Raw genomic sequence first — 13,268 nt, 5'->3', positions numbered from 1 at the left:
AATTACCTTGATTTTTTTGACAATCGAACTTTTTTTTACATTTTCAACTTTAATTGCCAACTGACAGATTCAATCGCCATTGGCGATTTTATAGATCGTAAACGCTAAAATATAATATCCTGACTTTCAAATAAAGTTAGAATAAGAGATGTGTTTGTCAGAAACACAATGCCCCCTTATGCGCCACTTTGATTTTTTTTTTTTACCTTTGCCTTGAAGGATGACCTTGACCTTTCACAACTCAAAATGTGCAGTATCTCAATGAGATACACATGCATGCCAAATATCAAGTTGCTATCATCAATATTGCAAATGTTTTGACTAAGGTTAAAGTTTTGGGACACACACAATGAATGACTGACTGACTGACTGACTGACACAGTGACAGACAGACAGACAGACAGGCCAAAAACAATATACCCCCGATCTTTTGATCCGGGGGCATAAAATGCGTTTAAATAATTAAATTAAACAAAAGGTTTAAATTGTTGTTGTTATTTCTGTAACTTGTTAGTTGCATATTCACCGCATGAAATGTGTTATCAATTGCACAAATGTTCGTAAATACAAATTATACTACGGGAGATCACATCATTTGTGTCATCACATTGCTTATTATGAGTTTATTTTTTCACTATTGAAATATATGGTATTCTAATATTTGAATAACACGCAGTTTCTTTCGACACATTCACCTCATACTTTTAGAGCCGCGTCATGCGAAAATGGGTCTTATGGCGCGTTGGCTAGGGCAGGTTTCAGTTGATATAAACATTGCCTAGGTTTCAGATGCTGCCGTTGCAGGTGATATTTATGTTGCCTTAGAATGTAAGAGTTTACAGACATTTAATATTGCCTTAGAGGCTACATATATGAACATTGACTAGGTTGCACATGATATCAACATGCCTATGTTACAGATAAAATGAAAAATTCCATGGAGATTTCAAATTATATGAATTTTGCCTAAGAAATTATACATGATATAAATATTGTCTTAAAGGTAACAGATGCTATAAAGAATAATTAGGTTGCAGATTACATGTTTATGAATATTCACTATCAGTAGATTACTAAAATTAGACTGGCACATAGGACGATATAAACTGTGCTTAGTTGGGAAATTGACAGATTGAGCCATGGAATTCATGATAAATTGCCTTACTATATTAATCATATGAGTCGCGTTCTGACAAAACTGGGCATAATACATGTGCGTAAAGTGTCGTCCCAGATTTGCCTGTGCAGTCCGCACAGGCTACTCAGGGACGACACTTTACACTTAAATTGGAATTTTGCTAAGAAGAGACTTCATTTAAACGAAAAATGTCATAAAAGCGGAAAGTGGCGTCCCTGATTAGCCTGTGCAGACTGCACAGGCTAATCAGGGACAACTCTTTATGCACCAGTTTTCTCAGAACACGACTCATATTATCAAATTGATTTCCAGTGAATGTTTGTAGGGCTCAAAAAAACGTAGTAGAAACAGGTTTAGGAGTGATCATGTATTTTCCTTTAATATACAAACATAATACAAACAACTACAAACATGAATGGAAATTGTTCCATTTATCTGTATACAATTATCGGTATAATTAATTGCAATGATAAAACAAACAAAAGGGGAATGACTGCAATCCCATACTGATGGCCTGTAACAGAAAAATTTAAACAGACAAACAGACCCATTAACTGCAAAACAATATGCCATCTTATTTTTATATGAGAAGGCATACCAAATGTTGTAGTGTTATCACAAGTTGAGGTACAGTATTTTATTAACATGTCTATTTATGTTGAACAGAAAAAGAGAATAAATTACAAAAATGAACAGAAATAAATAATTGTTTTTAATTAACTAAAAACAAGACCATGTACTCCGCTTAAAAATGTATGGAATAAATACATTCCAAAATAGATTACCTGTCAATAATACCCGCAAGGGGAGTTAGACAGTATAGATATATAGATAGATTGCCACAATGATATTGATGGACAAATTTACAGAATAATAGAGGGCAGCTGCTTACATATAATTCCCAACCAGTTTCATTGGTATTTAACCAATATATCTAATAATTTTAGTTGCAAAAATGTTGACATGGCTATTAACACGACTTCAGGATATTAATAATACACATATAGATATACATGTGAAGTAAAAATATATAGCAGAGTGATTGGCAACCACATTTTTATTGTGCATTTTTTTTCCATTAAAATAGAAGTCTGTCAACACAGTTAAACTCACTTTAAGTTACTATAATACAATATGATAAATAACATAGTGGTGATTCATAGACATTTTAAACATCATATCAACAATTTAGTTCTTGCAATAGATGATTAAGGAAAATACATGTAGAAATGACCATGTGTTTTTCCCCAAATATTTGAAATAACATAACATAAAAAATACATTCGTATCACAGATTCTTTAATAAAATATGCAGCACTGTATTTTCAAGATGTAAATTTAATAATACTTCAAACATAATAAAGTTGAAAGAAGCATCTTAATATATCCAAAATAGACCCAACAATTAATTATCACAGCTGAACTTGTAGATACCAATCCGTATGAAATGTCTCACATAAGAAAATGTAATAATACCGGTAAGTAGAACATCATATGGATTAGTATGTTGAGACTGCATTAACATAGTGTCTTTTAACATTTGATCTAATCCAACAACAAACTGATTATTCTACAAATCATAATATTTTCACCTTATTTATTTTCATTCATAAACATATTGATTCAAACCACCAATACAATGTTTAATAAAGTTGATCAAGAATACTTGGTACATTCTTTTAATTTTTAAAACTGAAAGGTAACAACAAAATTTTATGTGTTTTAATCTTTCATTTGCAATGGCAATTATAATACTCCTGTTTTCAAGAAATGAATTTAGTGTACACAAGAGGGAGGCCTGATTCATTCTGTTTGGTTGTCACTTCCAGCAGTCGATGAAGGTCTGGGTTCCTGATCCGGTCCAGCGCTCACAGACGACTCCTCCCGGTTGTACGACTTTTCAGACTTAGAAGAGGAATCTTTCTCTGAAGAACGCCGTGTTTCCATTCCTGTCAAAATATATGTCAATATTTAATCAAGCCATTTTAAGAGGCAGTGTATAACACGTTTAAAATATAACAAACACTGGGTGCTGCCAATTTTTGAAGATTACTTTGAAAGACAAGAGTCTAAAACTGTTGCAAAGCCCAATGTATTGCATGAAAATTAAATAAAGAATAAATGAATAAATCTTTTGAGGTAAGACGATGTATTACTTGTCATAGTGTTACAGTAGAGATGAATACCCTCAATGACGCATGTAGTATTGTATACCAACTACCAAGTCATGTAACAAGAAAATATTTGACCCTTAGGCATGGTCAATTTTGAGCCCAAAGACCATTTTTGAACAAAGTTTGCAAAAAAAACAATATAATGTATCATACCAAATGTTCAACTTTTGAGCCTTGTGGTTTCAGAAATATTTTTAAATTTATTTTTATATGTAAGTTTATAACAATAATTTGAGCCACAGGGTTTGGCCAGTTATGATCATAGTCATAAGGGGATAAAACTAAGTCCACTATGCCCTGTTTCATTCCAAACACAACATGTCTGGATGTTGTGACAGTGATTTATATCAACCAAACAACAAATATTTTACTTGGTTCTGGGAAGGGTCTATCAAACTCATCCACCCTCGAGCTCTTCCACTCTATAAGCCTTTCAAGGGCTGGCAGAGAGTTGGTCACAATATGGCTGCCGACTGCCTGCAGCATGCGATGGGCCATGGCTACGCCGTACTGTACACGGTTCACGTTGATAGAGGCTGTTTCACCCATCGACCTTGACAGGTTGTAGGCTTTGTCAAAGTACTTTGTGGCTTCATCATATTTCCCCTGTTAAAAATTAAAGTAAATTTTGAGAGCAAATTACCAATCACATGTTCTTATCTTTGTATATTACAGTATTCTTGTTTTATTTAAAAGAATAACAAATGTAGAAGACATATAAATTAAGATTAAACAGCCTTTACTAAAAATTTACTCTTTACACTCAAAGCAATGATATAACAGTCTGAATTGAAATTTAACTCAATGGCCCCATGACAGAATTCATTTCACTTCCCCCACTACTTTCATAAGTAATTTGCCTACTTTAAAACTTAACAAAACCCCTGATTAATAAAGCCATAACAATGTGCAGGTGGGTAGCTAACCAGTGTGTTGTAGATGTTTCCCAGGTTGTGGCAGGCCTTGCTGTATGCCTGTTCCTGTCCGCTCCTCTCTGCCACCTCCACAAACTGCTTGAGGTACGCTATGCTCTCCTCTACTCGGCCCTCCCTGAATAAACAACATCAATATAGGTCCATGATCAGGGGCAGTATTGATCAAACCCTCCAGGAAAATCATAAGATAATGCCCTAATATTGTAAAAATCTTGATAAAAGGAAAATATTATTACAATTCCTTAAAATTGTTAAATTCCTGATTAAAGGAAAGTCTTTCGCAGATTTCTCAAAATTGTTAAAAGTCTTGACATATACACCTAATAAATAGTCCCAAAAAAACAAACAATATTTTACTGAATGAAAACTTTTGCATAATAATAACAATTAAAGGTGTTTCAAAATTAAGATGTAACATGAATTAATACACATGTAGATGGATTGATGTTTAAAAAAAAATCTATGTATGTATAGATCATTCATGGCATGGGAGAGGAAAAGGATGGAGAACTTGGAAAGCAAATATACATAAGTTGATAAAAATGATGTTACCTTGCAAATGACTTTGCTATTGCATCACAAGCTTTCCCGATTCCTTCCTTGTCATCTGTTGACCGACAGATCCCCAAGTATGTATTTAAATGCTTCAAAACAGAAAAAAAAGAGATATATATAAAAGTTGTTTAACTTTTCAATGGTTTGCAAGAAAGTTCATAAATGCCACTGATATATATTTTTGAATTAATAAATAAAAAACAAAACAAACAAGAGCTGTCAGCATAGGATGACTTATGCCCCCTATAAACGCTTGATAGAAGTTATTAGCTTTTTTGAAAACCTAAACATAGATTTCGAAACCTAAACACGGACCCTAAGTTCAAGGTCAAGGGGTCAAAATTTGTGTGCGTATGGAAAAGCCTTGTCCATATACATATACATGCCAAATATGAAATTGCTATGTGAAGCGACATAGAAGTTATGAGCATTTTTCGAAACCTAAACGCAAAGTGTGACGGACAGACGGACGGACAGTCAGATCACTATATGCCCTCCTTCGGGGGCATAAAAACAACAGCAGACTTTTGTATGTATACAGCATGTACCAAAGTCAATGCATGAATATGTGTCCATATTTCTAGTGTGTACATTTCCTATGATCTCTAAGCAGATGCAGTAGAGGTATTTGTATGATTTCTTTATAGTTTATGGGTATAGTTCACATAGTTACAAATCTGAGAATTTTCATGGTTTGTGTGTAAAGATCTCTGTGTTTATACAGTGCCCACACATGTTACCTGCAGGGCTGTCTCTGCCTGTCCGGCCTCATCCATGGCCAGGCCCAGTCTATAGGCAGACTCTCCCTCCAACTTCTCTTGCTTGCCTGCAACACAAGGCAACATCAAACACTTAGTGATAGAATTCCATGGCCGATGGCATTGTTTCATCAGACCGTGTACACCAATATTCTGAGATGTACCCCATGTCAATTTTGCATTGACAAAAGCACAGTTATATAAGAGCTTGTATAACGATATACTGAATAGGCATGATGGACAGTTACCGTTCAATAAGAGCTTGTTAACTAATATATAATGTGTAGGCATAATGCACACATTATAGGGCGCTGTTTACCAATATAATAGGCATGTATAATGGACAAAGGCATGGTTACAAGCAGAGCTCCAGATGATTTGATAAGATAAAGAGTATTTCACTAATAACTTTTTTAGCTGATGAGTAAAATACAAAATCAAAGACTTTTGCAGGGAGTATTTAAAATACTTCCCCAAAAGTCTTTGATTTTGTATTTTATAATTTTTTTATACATGAACATGCAGAAAAGATGTATTCACCATAAAGAAAATCAATTCTTGTTTACATAAACATGCATTTTGAAATGGCTGATCAAATAATCTGAATTGGAGCACTGTTGGTCAAACTGATAATTGCATAAAATGCGTATGCCCATTTTTATGATGATTATTTTCACTTATCAATTCATGTTTATTTGGAAATTTTCCATGAGTATTTTACGCAAATTCGCATCTTATCTGGACCTCTGGTAACAAGAGCTTCTATACCAATATACCAATAAATAAGCCAATATTTCATAATTATGCACCTGCTGTTTATTGAAAGTCCTAGTCTTGATTGAATTGTACCAGACCCCTTTACAGCCACAAAGTACTAGCCAGGGTGGTCTTTAATAGTTATTCAATAATTACTTGTAAAGGTCTTCAAACAATAATTACAGCAGCATATCCATGCTCTAGACAACAATGAATAATGATGCTTTTTTACATTGAAATAAAGACAAAATTAAAAAATTAAATAATCTGATGAAAGCAACATCACATAACATATGTTTACTGCAAAATACGTTCACAAAAATATTATTAATGGTAGTTCAAAGTAAAATGTTTAATCTGAACCATGGTTAATCGTTTCATGACCGCTCTAGACAACATTCATGTAAGATGTTACAACATTTACTGGGATTTTTTATTTTGAAACTTTTATCACAACAATATTAATAGAATGATGATAACTTTATTATATTGAAAAAGAAGCTGTTGGGGAAAGGATACCCCTGTCGAACAGGTATTTACGATTTGCTACAAACAACAAGACCAAGTTATGAATTGAACTATATAGCAATATTTACGATTAAATGCAAAGATTCATGGATTCAGTGGCTCTCAGCAAAAATCTAATTAATTAACTAAAATCAACGTTTTTACATGCAAGATTAAACATTGCTTAAATGATGTTGTTGCAGTTTAAAGACATGTGTCATATTTAACAACTTGTTTAATTTGGTCAACAACAGTGGACTTCGTATTAAGAATTCAAACACTTCATTAAACCTACACAATGCTTACTTTCTTTAGCCATATTGTATGCTTTGGTCAGATTTTCCAGCATCAGCTCCATACTGTCTGGTTCTGCCTTTGTGCCCAGTGTTGTGTAGATTCTGGACAGATTGATGCAGGCATCTGTGAGGAAGGAGATGCCATCAGCTGTAGTCCAGTCCTTATTTTGTACAGCCAGCTTATGGTAGGCCTCAAAATGCTCAGCTGCAGCTGCATACTCGCCTATCACAGAAATAAAAATAAATTTAAAGTTTGAAACTAAAAAAACAACATACTGTACTTCCATCTACAACAAAATTGTATTAAAATGCAACATAATTATATGGTATTACTTTTTAATGAAACAACATTTAATAACATAACAATAAGCACACTTAAACAATTTAAAAGCTCATTTTTGGAGCAAACTCAAATCAATTGAAACTTTAATTATAAGCTTTTAATTTACTTTGTTTGAATTACTAGTAATAGTTTACTAATCTGAAGTGCATATTCTTGTTGAGTCGTTTCATACAAAATTAGCCTTTATCGACAACTTTAAAAGAATATAATTTTATTTCAATTACAGAAATATTTTTCAGATTATGTAAGATGGCTATAATGTTTGCATTATCACGGTTCATTTGCCAATACAAATTCTTTGCTGTCTGCAATACAACATTTGCCAATACAAATTCTTTGTTGTCTGCATTACAATGACTGGCAATATACATCAAAACTCAAAACTAATGGGCACTGTTCTTTGGATATAAAACACAAATAAATGAACAATTTCTTTTTATATAATTTAAGACTGCTACTAACAGTTTTCCTCTTGTGCTAAGGCCACGTTGCAGAAGCCCTCAGCCTGCATCTTCCCACCATCTTCTTCAACCTGTGTAGCAGTCTGTAGACATGTTTCAAAGAAGTGGTCTGCAAGCCACTTGTCTCCGGCCGATTGGAAGTAGCGTGCAAGCTCAAATCTAGCCCTGTATACTTCTTTGAAATCACCTAAAGATGTTCCATTATATTAAAAAGATTTGAAAACATACATCCAACATTTAAGAAAAAAAGTTAAATATAAATAACAAATATGTATATCTGTGTCTCCATTGTAAAATACCACATATATCTATTGCTGCAAAATGTTAATACCAGAATATCATGACTTTGGAACGTAATACATACTAATCTGGCAATATTTGTATAATAAACCCTGTGCATGGGCTTTAAAATAATAAGACAGATTTTTATAAGTATGTCATTTAAGCTGATAATCGATGGGCAACACACAATAAACATTGCAAAAACTAGAAATGCTCAAAACAGATGAATAGACCATATATTCTACAGCTAACAAAAATACAAAAGGTCAAATGGTAAAAGTCCAAATTCCTTCCAAAACAATCACACATACCAATGTGTTTGAGCAAAATCTGGCAAGCACTAACAGGAATTGAACACATTCAATTTTGAAACTACCAGTGTATACATGTATTCTACAGTGGAAAAACAGACAAAGGGCCATAATTCTGCAAAACTTGTGGCAGCCTGAATTTCCTTTCTTAACCATCATCTCCACATTAACACCATTGAACTGTGAAAGTTTGAGCGATGTTCACTAAGAGGTTCATGAGGAGTTGAAAACACTTAATTCTCGACCTATATATTTCATAGTGAATAAAAAGAGCCACAGTTCTGCCCAAACTGTGTGTGGTCCTAATGGCCTTTCTTTGCAACTGTCTTCACATTAATGTCATTCAGCTGTGAAATTTGAGGGATATTCACCAAAAAGTAGAATTCAAATTGTGCATTTTATATTGGAAAATCATATAAAAGGGTTATAATTGAGCATAGCCAACATTACCAGCATTTACACTATGCTCAAAATTCAAAAGCCTGCATGGTGTGGTGGAAGCACATACACTTTTGCTTCTTGATGTCTTGGGTTTATACCCCATGGGGGGGGCAATTTTTTTATTCATATATTTCCTTTTTATTATATTTTTTTAAAACCTTTTTTAAATAAAAAAAGTTCTAATATTTCGGTTGTGTGAGTCACTTCATGTAACAACATTTAAAAAACATACAAATTATTTTAACAAGTCACTTACATAAAAATACAAGCACAATATCTTTAACAGCCAGTAAACTGAGTGAAAGAAATACCTTTAAAGTAAATGTTATCGTCATGTTCAATTCAATACACACTACTTAAAATAAAACTGAAGAAAGTAACGTTTATAAAATAAACTATTGTTTTAAAATATGTTGTTACTGGTTTTACCTTTTCTCTGTGCATGTTCTGCTCGTGTAAGGTGTAATTTCAATACATCCAGTTTATCATGTTCATCTTTTAATAATGTCATTGACCACATAAGAGATTCTGGTCCTGCATCTTGGCGACTATCCTCTTGCCGTTTAATTAATGAAAACAGTTCACAAAACGATAAATGAAATCCATTCTGCAACATTTCCACACACAAGTTGTGTTTATACGTATTTCGGAACCTGTAATAAAGCAACACATTTTGATACGCAAAAAAAAATAAAACAAAAAACTTTTTTTTCTATCAGTTAACTTCTTTGAAATACTTTTCAGATTATTTTGAGAGTGAATTTATTCAATGAACACGTGTTTAATTTAAATAATTCCCGGTTTCTGTGCACAGTATTATTCTTATATATTTATTTAAATTTTCTGACATTGAAGAGAACATTATATTGCAACAAGACGGGTGCCACGCTCGGCTGCGGGTGCAGTTTTGAATAAATGAAAGCTTCACAGAATTATTATTATTTATTTTTATTTTTTGAGAAGTCACAGTGACCTTGACCTTTGACCTAGTGACTCAAAATTGGGTGTGGCATGTACAACTCATCAAGGTGCAGCTACATATGAAGTTTCATAGTTGTAGGTTGAAGCACTTTGATTTTAGAGCCAATGTTCAAAACCTTGACAAAATGTTAAGGTTTTAGCACAACTCAGATGGCAGACACAACGACGGACACGACGAGCTTAAAATAACACAAAAATAATTGTAAACTACTTATGACTAACTTGCAATTTAAATTACAGTGAATTTGCTTCGTAACATTAATAAAACTCATAAGCATGTTGATTAAATCAGTATAAAAGTTGCTTCTGACGAGAGGTAATATAACTTTCACAATTTATTTAACCATAAAACTGCATATCTTGAATAAGTCATACATACGCCATAGTTTGTCGTTTGGTAAGCATTGGTTGGGAAAATGCAGGTTCCTTTTCCACACTTTTCATCTTTTTGGGTAAGGGCTTTAAGCGACCACTAGGGGGACCTTTAGGGGGAGCTGGAGCAAAATGGACAGGCTGGCTGTGCTTCATGGAGCCCATCATTCCAGAACTGCCCCCTGCTTTGGCCCCTTGTATAGGGGGTAAAGTATGAGCTGCGGCCATTATAGTTTTCTTCTGAAATAAAACAAAACGATAATAGTTACTCTAGGCACTAAAGAACTGTTAAAAAAGTCGCTGTGTAGGTCGCAAACTGTTACTGGCCAAATTGCCTGGCAATTTCATTTGACTATTTCTAGCCTCAAGTCTACTAAACTTGCCATTGAACCATGCATTAGTAATTTACTTGAATTGTTTTCTAGCAATTAGGGTCATCATCTTCCCATGCGTAAGACAAAAAATCTTACAACACATCAGGTCAAATAACTTTTAAAATTGACCGGGCGTTATCAGCTTTTACCAGACCATGTTCTTCTTTAACCAAACAAAATAAAAACTGTATACTTAGTTTTTGTTTCATAATGATGTTTACACTGTATCACAATTCCAAACACAATAAAATAATAACTACATCTTAACCTGTTCTTTTAAAATTACTTTAAAAATATCAATCAAAAGTAAAAAAAGGGATTTTTTAATAGATGTTCGCTTTTGCAATGGTTGAAACAGCCGCTTGAAGTACTAACTATTGCATCAAATCTTGATACGGAACAGGCAACATCCAAACAGCCTTTATGTTAAGCAATACTGCAATTCTTCCTGCCTAGCATATTGTTCGAATATAATATGTATGTTTGTATTGTATTGCTTATATGTACTTTCAATAAACTAAATAAATAGTGTTTAAAACCAAACAGGCTGTGGTTACCAGCTTGAGAGCTACATGTACAATCATCAAAAGGATCGAAACCAGTAAAATTGAATGAACCAAAAACTAGTTGCGTCGTCTATGTCATGAAACAATGTGAATTTTTTTCTGGTTTTAAGAGTCACACTTGAAGTGTTTTTTTAATAATTTCTAGTTTTCTTTTCATTTTAATTCAAACAAAGTTTTGTTGTTTTTGTTGTTGGACACCAGGTCTGACAAATTCAGGAATAATACCTCTGGAAAATTTATCATAAGTGTCAGAGGTCTGACGTCTATCCCATGGGTTGGTTATAATACATTATTCTGTATATTTTCATAGATCTTATTCACTTTTATAAGCTTTGTCTGTGGGCTATTTTTTTACGGTTACCCGGCATGTTTTATACATAAATTAACTAGTAAATCAGGGTTTTTCCTGTTATTTAAAAAAGGCCGTAAAACAGACACGCTTCCAAAGCAAACAGACCTGATCCCAATCTGAAATAGTATAACAAAATTGCCAAAATATTTTATTTCATATACATCAAACAAAGCATATACCCGGTAACTATAATTGATATCATTGGCATTTTTGTGGTATTGCTATTTCCGCAGTTTTTTAATTGCGCCCCTAAATTCTGTTAACATGTCATTATTTGTGACCCAACTTCCATTCGCTGTCAGAAAAAGGTTTACATGTAATCATGACCAATGTTTTGCTTACTTGTTGTTGTTATCCATTTAAAACACGTTTTTTCACCAAATGTAACGATATTTAAATTACATTGTCACTGTTTTACCTTATTTTCAGCTTGTTTACACTTCGTCTGATTGAACTTTCCCGTTCCCTGAGCCTCATTAGTATGCAAATTTTACTAGCTCCCTCCATTTGTTACACATCACTAAACAAAAATTAAATTGCTAAGAAGAGATGAGCATCCATTGTCCAGAGGAGTGGCATTATGACAGTGGTGCAGTTCTTACAACAGTTGACCTATAAATATTCATGTTATTATAAATTTAAATGTTTTATAAAAGCATTTACGGTTGCAAAAATAAAGTTCTTGATACTCACAGATATTACAAACAAACTGTTGACCTACTGCAAGAATACCAATATGGCATCATGCACTTCAACAGGGAAAACTACTGTGTCTTTACTGTCTTAAAAGCAATATTAACACTACGTTTTAACAAAATTAAGATGGATATCCGCGGGAAATAAGTAAACTTTCACAAAGGAGCCCATAACTTATAAAAAAGGAATTTGTTTCAGATTTAATATTTATTTGAAAGTTAAGTACTGCGAGAATACAGAGGACCAGTATATATACATAGACAGGAACGGCATATAAACAGTCCTAATGATAAATAAATAATATTATGTAATGTCAAGTACTGAATGTAAACAGTGCAGATGATAAAGATTAAAAAACTTTAAGTTAACTATGCACAAACTATGGTTATTGTACACATTCCAATATGTGAAAACACGCAAATAATATAAATTATACACAACCATTGGTTAAAACATATCCTAATGTAACTATGAGTGAGAGATAACATGATCATCATTTCAATGAAAAGGCATGCTCATCATAAAAATAATGATTATGAACTATCCAAACAGTGCATACTGATAATATCAAGACTTTTCAAGTATGTTCGTATTCATTAAATAATATATATAAACTGTGATAATTAATTTGATGCATGCAAAACATTTGAAATGTTTATGAAATATACCTGCTTTAGCGATTTATCTTCATGTTCTAATGTAAACAAAAGTTGGCAGCCATTGAGCTTCCTGTTGTCATGACAATGTGATTCAGCACTAAATATGTTATAAAAAACTAACAATAAAATAAATAAAAACACATTAAAATTGAGAAACAATAAGGTGAACAATGTAAGGTGTTTGTTTTCTTTAATTTATTAATATTATTTATTTAAATAGTAATAACGCGCACCTGCCACTTTCATTTTAGAACAACAACAACAACAATAATTTAACGATCGCTGCTGAACATTTATCTAAGTAAAGACGC

General features: G+C 33.0%; 2 protein-coding genes across 3 annotated transcripts in view; one reads left to right on the top strand and one right to left on the bottom strand.

Annotated features, from left to right (window-relative positions):
* Nucleotides 1-1,490: 1,490 nt before the first annotated feature.
* Nucleotides 1,491-13,054, bottom strand: LOC127877324 (tetratricopeptide repeat protein 29-like). 2 transcript variants are annotated; one of them, XM_052423047.1, is made up of 10 exons: nt 12,967-13,054; nt 10,318-10,550; nt 9,387-9,610; nt 7,925-8,110; nt 7,130-7,342; nt 5,543-5,628; nt 4,800-4,891; nt 4,239-4,362; nt 3,684-3,918; nt 1,491-3,087 (listed from the first exon to the last, which is right to left on the bottom strand). In XM_052423047.1, the coding sequence occupies exons 2-10, from the start codon at nt 10,536-10,538 to the stop codon at nt 2,942-2,944; spliced, it is 1,527 nt and encodes a 508-aa protein (XP_052279007.1). In that variant the 5' UTR covers nt 10,539-10,550; nt 12,967-13,054; the 3' UTR covers nt 1,491-2,941. The 2 variants fall into 2 exon arrangements, with proteins under 2 accessions (XP_052279007.1, XP_052279008.1); XM_052423048.1 differs by lacking the exon at nt 12,967-13,054 and adding an exon at nt 12,021-12,138.
* Nucleotides 13,055-13,186: 132 nt separating this feature from the next.
* Nucleotides 13,187-13,268, top strand: part of LOC127877328 (STAGA complex 65 subunit gamma-like) — a 231,612-nt gene continuing 231,530 nt past the window's right edge. Inside the window, exon 1 of the mRNA XM_052423061.1 lies at nt 13,187-13,258. The gene's annotated coding sequence lies outside the window, so the exon portion shown is untranslated. The remainder of the gene's footprint in view (nt 13,259-13,268) is intronic.

The sequence above is a fragment of the Dreissena polymorpha genome, chromosome 4 (assembly GCF_020536995.1).
Source record: "Dreissena polymorpha isolate Duluth1 chromosome 4, UMN_Dpol_1.0, whole genome shotgun sequence".
Taxonomy (NCBI): Eukaryota; Metazoa; Mollusca; class Bivalvia; order Myida; family Dreissenidae; genus Dreissena; species Dreissena polymorpha.
This window is presented reverse-complemented; position numbering and strand designations above follow the sequence as displayed.